This window comes from Mus pahari, chromosome 23, assembly GCF_900095145.1.
Source record: "Mus pahari chromosome 23, PAHARI_EIJ_v1.1, whole genome shotgun sequence".
In the NCBI taxonomy this organism is placed as follows: domain Eukaryota; kingdom Metazoa; phylum Chordata; class Mammalia; order Rodentia; family Muridae; genus Mus; species Mus pahari.
This window is the reverse complement of record NC_034612.1, coordinates 13,433,377-13,442,470: the sequence shown is the minus strand read 5'-3', so window position 1 is coordinate 13,442,470 and position 9,094 is coordinate 13,433,377. Positions and strand designations below refer to the sequence as shown.

The 9,094-nt window shown below is 46.4% G+C and overlaps 1 protein-coding gene across 1 annotated transcript; it reads left to right on the top strand.

The window, feature by feature from the left end:
• The first annotated feature begins 2,650 nt into the window (after nt 1–2,650).
• Il31 (interleukin 31) lies at nt 2,651–4,625 on the top strand. The gene is made up of 3 exons (XM_021187227.1): nt 2,651–2,712; nt 2,889–3,040; nt 4,023–4,625. The coding sequence occupies exons 1-3, from the start codon at nt 2,697–2,699 to the stop codon at nt 4,341–4,343; spliced, it is 489 nt and encodes a 162-aa protein (XP_021042886.1). The 5' UTR covers nt 2,651–2,696; the 3' UTR covers nt 4,344–4,625.
• Nucleotides 4,626–9,094: the final 4,469 nt, after the last annotated feature.

The window sequence follows — 9,094 nt, the reverse complement described above, 5'->3', positions numbered from 1 at the left end:
GAACTCAGAAATCCGCCTGCCTCTGCCTCCTGAGTGCTGGGATTAAAGGCATGCGCCACCACGCCCGGCTCTAATGATAGTTCTTAAATGTTCTAACCTCCCTTGTAGCCCACCACCCACCAGAGGTAGTGGAAAAGAAAGGATACGGGGGAAGTGGACCTGTTTAGAAAGGTTCTTTGGAGCAAATCTCATCCACATTGTCAGGAAATCAGCCGTTTAGTTCACAGGAGTCAGTGGCAGAAGCCCGATCCACTCACAGATACTGCAGGGCAGGCGCAGTGGTATGAGCAAGCAGGACACTCAGGCCTCAGCTGAGTCAGCACGGGCCAGGAGGAGGAATTAGGATCGATCGATTGACAACTCGAAGATGAACGAAGATGGAAGACCAAGAACCATTGCAGAACTAGCTCTACAAGCAAGCCCCTCTCACAGTCCACTGAGTCACACACACACACACACACACACACACATACTCACACACACAACACACTCACACACACTCACATACACTCACATACACACACACACACACACACACTCACATACTCTCTCTCTCTCTCTCACACACACACACACACACACCCTCTAGACATCACGCATCCTCCATAGGTCTTGCCTCACCACTCAAGTTTGACTTAGCAAAAACTCGACAAGTCAGTGTCCCCTGGCATCACTCAGCCAATCGGCCCAAGTCTGTGGGAGCAGAAAGAAGCCGCAGCAAACCACCTGAGGTTTTTGGGGCGTGGGTCTCTCTATGGAGTCCCGACAGATGCTCAACGATGAACGTAAGTCAGACCATATGTGTGTGTCATTAGCGAAGACTCCTTCATCACGTGTCCTTTCACGTGCTTGCCTTAGCCAAACGTCCTTTCACCTGAGTCTGCTTCAGGAAACACTCCTTCACCTGTTTGTGCCTGCAAACTACCATCCAACACAACGGACTTTCCAAAGAACCTGTAAGTTTCCACTCCAGCTCAGGAGGACCAATGCCTTCCTTGGCATCCACAGACACTGGCAACATACAAAATAAACACAAAATAAACCTTTGTTTGTTTGTTTGGGGTTTTGAGGTTTTTATTGTTGTTGTTGTTTATTTGTTGGCTTTTTCGAGACAGGGTTTCTCTGTATAGCCCTGGCTGTCCTGGAACTCACTTTGTAGACCAGGCTGGCCTCGAACTCAGAAATCCACTTGCCTCTGCCTCCCAAGTGCTGGGATTAAAGACGTGCGTCACCACTGCCCAGCTACAAAGTAAATCTTAACAAAAAGAATAAATGATTCCAATAATATTTTTTAAAAGAATTAGGTACTGAAGTAGGGCTTTGAGTGTGTGGCGGGAGTATTCCATCAGTGATCAATTCGCCCAGCCTAACAAATACTTCATTTTTTTCTTTGATAGACAGCTGCTCTCTGCAGTCCTGCCTGGGCTGCGACTCACTGTGAGACAAAACTGGCCCCAACTTTGCATCAGTCTTCCCTCTTGTGTCTCCTGAATGTTGGAATTACAAGCATGAGCTGCTATGTCCGGCTGAACGACTCTTTATTTCAATTTAGCTAATGTGTTCGGGTGTTTTATCAGCATGCATGTCTGTGCAGTATGTGTATGCCTGGTGCCCACATCGGCCAGAGTGTGTCAGGTTTCCCTGAAACTGGAGTTACAGTTCTGAGCCGCCCTGTGCTTGATAGCAATCAGACCCAGGTCCTCTGAAAGAGCATCCAGTGCTTATAACCACTGAGCCATCTCTCCAAACCATGAATATCACTTTAAATTAAAAAAAAAAAAATAGTTAAAGGATATTTTGACTCTAAAGATGTAAAAGAACATTTCACCTCTTTTGAAATTTGATATTAAATGTTTCTTCAAAGCTTAAAAAAAATAGTTCAGTTTTTTATTTTATTTTATTCCAGTCAGTGATTTGCTAAGCTGCCCAGACTGGCTTAGAATTTGTGACCCTCTTGTCTCAGCATCCTGAGTGCTAAGATTACAAGTGCAACCCCCGCCCCCCAGTTCCCATAATTAACTGCCCCACCCCACCCCCACCTCACTCCCACTGTCTGGGCAAGTAACTCTTGAGCCCCGATTCTGATTCTAGAGTCTGAAGTCACAAAGGTGCAGGTGAGAACGCAAGGACAAGGGCAGGCCCTGGAGCACAGATGCCTTCCCCTCATGCCTTCCCTGGGTTCATTAGAGCCATCCCCCTGCCTCCGGAATTCCCACGATGGATCGCTCTGTGGCTTCTTAGAACTTCCCTGCCAGGGCACTGACCCTCAGCCTCTCTAAGTCACTTCTTCCCCAGCGATTGTACTTTTCAACCCTGGGCTTCAAACTTTCCTCTCATTAAATCAGCAAGCACTTTCCAAGAAAAGAGAGATGCCCAAGATGTATCCGTCTTCCTGTGTGGTATGTGTATGCGTTTGTGTGTGCGCGTGCGTGTGTGCATGTGACTCAGTCTTCTGCCTTGCCTTGAGGGTAACCTCAGCGTTTCCTTCCAGCCCTGCTTTTCCCCGGGTTGAGCCGAGGCTGGCAGCCTTTTGAAAATGTTTTCTGGAGAAAAGCTGAGCAATGGTTTTGCCATGGGCGGGCCTTTGATCTGCTTCCTCACGACAACCCTTTATATATCGCCTGTGGCCATGGCGAACACATCAGGCTCCCGAGCCCACAGGCAAAGCAGGCCTTCCTCACTCTCTTACCATCGCCATGATCTTCCACACAGGTACCGCTGGCTCCGTAGCTCATCATGGCTTTGACTCCACAGCTATTATCATAGTAGGGGAAGGAGAAGGGAATGGCTGCTTCAGGTGGTTGCTGGATAGCGGCTGTTGTATCTGAAGCTGGGATGGGCAGGGGCATCTGACCCATCAGCTCCATGGTATCCTTCTTTTTCTCCAGGACCAACGAAGCCTGCCCTGGTGCTGCTTGGCTGTATAGGAACCTGGCTGGCCATCTGCAGCTTGTCCTTCGGTGCCCCAATACCGAAGGAAGACTTAAGAATTACACTTGACAACTTGAAACAAGAGTCTAAGGATCTTTATGAAAACTATGTAAGTGCCCTTGAGATTTTTTTTTCTTAACCATTTCTTTAAAATGTCTTATTTTGCTACCTAAGCACAGCTATCCTTTCTCAATATAAAGCCAGCTACGGAAGCCAGAGAGGCATGGGGACACAATGGAATTCGGTTGGGGTGAAATGTGCCCAAGGGAGTAAATGCACTAGCAGAAGAGGCAGAGGTAGACTGGTTCAGGGACTGAAACCTCGGCAGCTTACGAAACACTACAGGATGTGTGCTCCCAGCATTCTTTATCTCAAACCTGTCCGGCTCACAGTCCCTACTAAACGAGCATTCTTGCTGGAAGGGCATCCTTAGAGATGGGCCAGCTTGATTCAGGAATCCCCCGAGAGCGATGAGTGCCAGTCTTAAGCAGTAAAAGATGTCCTAGTGGAAGCAGAGCGTGAGGATCTTCCTTCGGGTCTCCGGTGCCTCTGCCATTGACTAACTAGGCAACTGTCTGTGTGCTCTTGGCGCATCCTGGAGGGCCCTCTGCCTGGCCAGAGCCTGACACAGGTATAGCACAGGACCTGGAAAGTGTGAATACTTCATTTTCTTGGGACTGCTTAGATAACTTCAGTTGAAGCAAGTAACAGGGACACGGATGGAGACACAGATAAACCCCCTTCCCCTCTTACCTCAGTCACTGAGCCTCTGAGAAATGGTTGCAGATGGTTGGGACAGCCTCAGCCAGATGGGCAGAGGGACAGGAGGGCAGATTGGGTAGGAGCACCCTTAGGAACCACAGCCAACCTGGGTGGGTATGCCATGTATTCTAGCTCATAAGCCAACCAGGCCTTCCATCCCTGTAGACACAGGGTTAGTGATGGCCCCAGCTTCACAAGGCTGTTGTACCAATTAGATAAGGTCTGAGGCAAGCTAGACACAGAGGAAGCCCTGGAAATGAGCTGTTCTGAGCCATAGGGGTTGTTACAAACATCTCCCTTACAATATTTCAAACCTCCTCTTTCTACAGACCAGAAAGGAGGCATATGGGATGTCAGCGGATGAGTCCCTACAGCTGCCGTGTTTCAACCTGGCCCGGGAAGCATTAACCAACATCTCAATCATCATAGCACATCTGGAGAAAGTTAAAGTGTTGAGCAAGAACACAGTAGATACTTCTTGGGTCATAAGATGGTTAAAAAACATCAGCTGTTCCAACCCACTGAATTTAAACATTTCTGTGCCTGGAAACACCGACGAATCCTACGATCGTAAAATGTTCGTGCTTATGGTTTTAAAGCAGTTCTCAAACTGCATGGCAAAACTGCAGGCTGAGGACAGTATATGCTGAGTGATGGGGGTGAGGGGGGGGGAACTAGTGTCCTCAGCAGTGCCTGTCCTTCGAGGGCCAAGCTTGCAACCCAGGACTTAACTCCAAAGGGACTGTGCGGTAGTTACTAGTCATGTTATTTATATGGTTTTTTTATTCTGTCCACTGAAATCTTGTTCTTCTACCCTGTAGGGACTAGAAGTGGCAGCTATATTTATTTATTGGTATTTATGTACTGAGTTTGTTAACGCTCCACGGAGGAGCCCTCTCAGAGTCTATTTAATAAATTATATTGACCTGATCTCATAATCAGCTTTGGAGTTTGTGATGGGGGTTGAAGTCAAAGATTGGGAACGTTCTGGAAATAGTTTATGTTGCTGCCCTTTCCCTCTACTGGACAGACTCACGAGCAAATAATCCCAGCAGCATCACGTGTCTGATAAACATCTTTGTTCCAGGTCATAAGGACAATCACTGTCCTTTTGGTATGTGGGCTGGAAACTAAGGAAAGAAGTCATTGAATCACTTACTCAAGGTTACGCAGCTGCTTGGTGACATACCCGGATTCCGGCTTGTGCTGGATATCATTCTGTTTGACCTCAGTTCTTCCCCGGGCAATGACTGAATCTCAGGGGTACTCAGTGTCCTACCTGGTACAGGGCAGTAACTCAGTGTCCACTGCACAATTGCCACTGCATTCCCAGGTCACCTGTTCGACCAATCCTATAGGGACTTCTTCGCAGCAGACATAAAGGTTTGCTGTTTGAGCAGAAGTCCTTGAGCAGTAGTAAGGTTGTTCGTGGGTATCTGGATGGAAGGGGGTTCTCAAAGTATCTGGGAACCTTCAACAGCAAGCATCGTGCTGGAAGCACAAAGCCTTGATCCCACTTGCTCACTCACAGGGTCCAAGCATGGGTCTAGCAGCTTAGTTTTGTTTGTTGAAACACCGGGGATCGAACCCAAGGCCTTGAGCATGTTAGCAGAAGAGCACAGGAGGGAAGATGTGGTCAGGGTTCTGAGCTATGGAGCTAGGACTTCCCATTCTTGCTCTAGTGAGTTTCTCTGTTCTGATCTCACAGAAGGCTCACCCGTGGTCAAGCACACGGGCGATACAGCAGTAGGCTCCTAGTGGGCTTTGGAATCCCCAGAACCATTGTCTTCAATGGCACTGTTTAGCTATCCTTGCCTTTTGAGGTACAGTCGAGCACTTTTGTTTTGCTTTGTTTTGTTTTGTTTTTCAAGACAGGGTTTCTCTGTGTAGCCCTGGCTGTCCTGGAACTCACTCTGTGGACCAGGCTAGCCTCGAACTCAGAAATCCGCCTGCCTCTGCCTCCTGAGTGCTGGGATTACAGGCGTGCGCCACCATGCTTGGTGAGCACTTTTTTTTACATTGTCTTTTTTTCTTTGGTTGGTTTTTGGTTTTTTTTGTCTTTGTTTTTGTTTTTCGAGACAGGGTTTCTCTGTATAGCCCTGGCTGTCCTGGAACTCACTTTTGTAGAACAGGCTGGCCTCGAACTCGCCTGGCTTTTTTTTACATTGTCTTAGGTCGCCTTTGTCATTAGAAAAGTTATCCAAGATGGGCATGGTGGCACACACCTTTAATCCCAGCACTCAGGAGGCAGAGGCAGGTGGATTTCTGAGTTTGAGGCCAGCCTGGTCTACAAAGTGAGTTCCAGGACAGCCAGGGCTACACAGAGAAACCCTGTCTCAAAAAACCAGGAAAAAAAAAGTTATCCAAACCTGGGAAGTAAGGACAAAACATAACTATGTCTTTTCGAAGAAAGAAAGTAAGCAGACACGAGATCACCATGGAAGAAATGATTTATCAGAGAAATAGAGGAGGAAGAAAAAGGTTCTTTAGAGAATTCTAATTAAAAATATAAAGTTTGGGGGGCTGGAGAGACGGCTCAGTGGTTAAGAGCACTGACTGCTCTTCCAAAGGTCCTGAGTTCAAATCCTAGCAACCACATGGTGGCTCACAACCATCCTTAATAAGGTCTGATGCCCTCTTCTGGTGTGTCTGAAGACAGCTACAGTATACTCATATAAATAAAATAAATAAATCTTAAAAAAATAAAAATAAAGTCAGAAAACCTATATATATGTGTGTGTGTATGTGTGCGTTATAAGTTTATATTATCTATACATATATATTTATATATAAGCATATATATACATATATAAGCATATATATGTGTGTATATATATATAAGCATACATATACATATATAAACAAAACATGAATGGGGTACAGAAAATCACCACACTGCTGCAGTGATCCCCAGGAGAGTATGCAATTAGAGGAAACTGGATTGGTTTCATATATCTTCCCAGTAATGAATGATTCTGGTGATGGTTTCTGAAAATGTCCACAAATTCTTGGTTATACCTCCTAGGGCAGGCAGGACAAATCTGAGGACTCACTTTTTTTTTTTTTTTTTTTTAAAGAGTTACTAGGGCTGGAGAGATGGCTCAGTGGGTAAGAGCACCCAACTGCTCTTCTGAAGGTCCGGAGTTCAAATCCCAGCAACCACATGGTGGCTTATAACCATCCGTAACAAGATCTGACTCCCTCTTCTGGAGTGTGTGAAGACAGCTACAGTGTACTTACATATAATAAATAACATATAATAAATAAAATAAATCTTAAATAAAAAATAAGAATTACTGGCCCTGTCACCTAAGAAGTGTTTTTCTTCAGTACACTGAAATCTTATTCTTACATCCTTGTTGGGTATAAGATATTCTACCTTGTGGGCTGCTGAGTATCTTCTTGGATGGCCTGGAAGTCAACATTTAGACCCGGCTAGTGCTGAACTCACAGAGATGTAACTGGCCCTGCCCGGCCTCCTGGGGGCTGGGATTACAGGTGTGTGGCCCCATGCCTGGCTCTCTGCTTTGGGATAAGGTCCTAGTAGGCTATGCAGCCCTGGCTGGCCCCTGGAGCTTGTGATTCTCCTTCTGCACGGCTTCCTAAATACTGGGTGATGGGCAAGTGCCTCGCGCGTGCGTGTGTGCGTGCGTGCGTGCGTGCGTGCTTGGTTTATGATGTTGGCTTTTGTGCTGGGAGCAAGCTGGAATTGTTCCCTGCTGTGCTCAATGACGAATCACTGGACGCCACATCCAGCCTCTGGGGATATTTCAAAAATTCAGTTCCTCAGTTATACTCAGTTATCCAAGTGGCTTGATGGCCACGTTCCAGTCAGCACAGTAGGTTCGATGGAGCCACCCCGCTCTTGGAGGATTGCATTTGATGGACATATTATCTTTTTTTTTTTTTTTTTTTGGTTTTTCGAGACAGGGTTTCTCTGTATAGCCCTGGCTGTCCTGGAACTCACTTTATAGACCAGGCTGGCCTCGAACTCAGAAATCCGCCTGCCTCTGCCTCCCGAGTGCTGGGATTAAAGGCGTGCGCCACCACGCCCAGCTTGGACATATTATCTACTTCCTGGAGACAAGAATACATCTGACCTTCCCCCCCCTTCTGTCATGTTGCATACTACAACCCTTGTATGGAAATCAGAGGACAACTTCACACCAAAGACCGTGGGTCAGCATAGAGCATGCTGCATGGCAGAAATAACAAGAGAGACTTGTCTCAAACACAAGGCAAGAACTGACCCGTGGAAGTTATCCTCTGATTTCCACACAAGGGTTGTAGCATGCATGTGCCTGCGTTCACACACATATACCATGTACACAGTAATACTACTACTAGTAGTAATAAAATTTATAATTCTACTTTGTGGAATGCTCCTTCTGGGGGTGCATCCCAAACCCTTGGGAAGCAGACCAGTGGGTGACGTGGCCTGTGTGCAGTTAGGAGACTCTGCCTCCAGAGAGGGCCTCTTGTATCTTAATGTTCTGTTTTTGAGGGAGGGTCATGCTGTATGGCTTGGTTTACCTGGAAGCTGCAATAGTCCTGACTCGGACTCCTGAGGGCTGGGATTCCAGGCACGTGCCAGGCATGACTAAGCCTTTGCCCTTGTCACGGTCTCAAAAGCTTTAATGTGTCTTGAACAAGGTACATAGCTGGTTCTGTTATACTATTGGAGTGTTTGAACAAAAGCCAGATTCCTGGATTTTAAACCTGGAGATCCCGAGTTAGTGGGTCCAAGTAGGTCTCTGAAATGTGTTTGAACAACTTTATCGAGCTATAATTTATGTAACATAAACATCACTTGTTCAATGTGCATGGTTGTAGAAGCCCATGATTCTTCTGAATTGAGCACTGATCATTGATACATCAGTCAATATGTACACTGGTATTCCTACTGACTGCTGTCAGAACGTTGTGGTACAACACGTCATTCGTGTGTAGACATGCTGATACAGGGGTAAACAAGCCTGCTAGGCCACCATCATACAAAATGACAGCCCAGGGACTGGGATAGAGCTTAGTGGCAGAGCTAAGAACATAGGCTCAATCTTCAACACCCAACCCAAGGGTATGGAGAGCATATAAAAGGTACCTGGTACTTAAACAAACGTTGTTACTGGTTTGTATAATTACTACACATCTTCACTTTTCATTGCTATGACAAAACACCTTAAAAGGAAGAAAGGCCACCTGAGGGGCTATTGGCAGCTAATGGCTGCAGGGGTAAGGAATATCATTATTCATCAGTGATGTAGCCAGCCATTGGTACGTTGTTCATGCTTCAGTAAATAACATCTCACTCATGCGTATACAAGAAAATACTAATTAAACTCTGGGCCTGCTTCTCCCTCTCTCTCTCTCTCTCTCTCTCTCTCTCTCTCTCTCTCTCTCT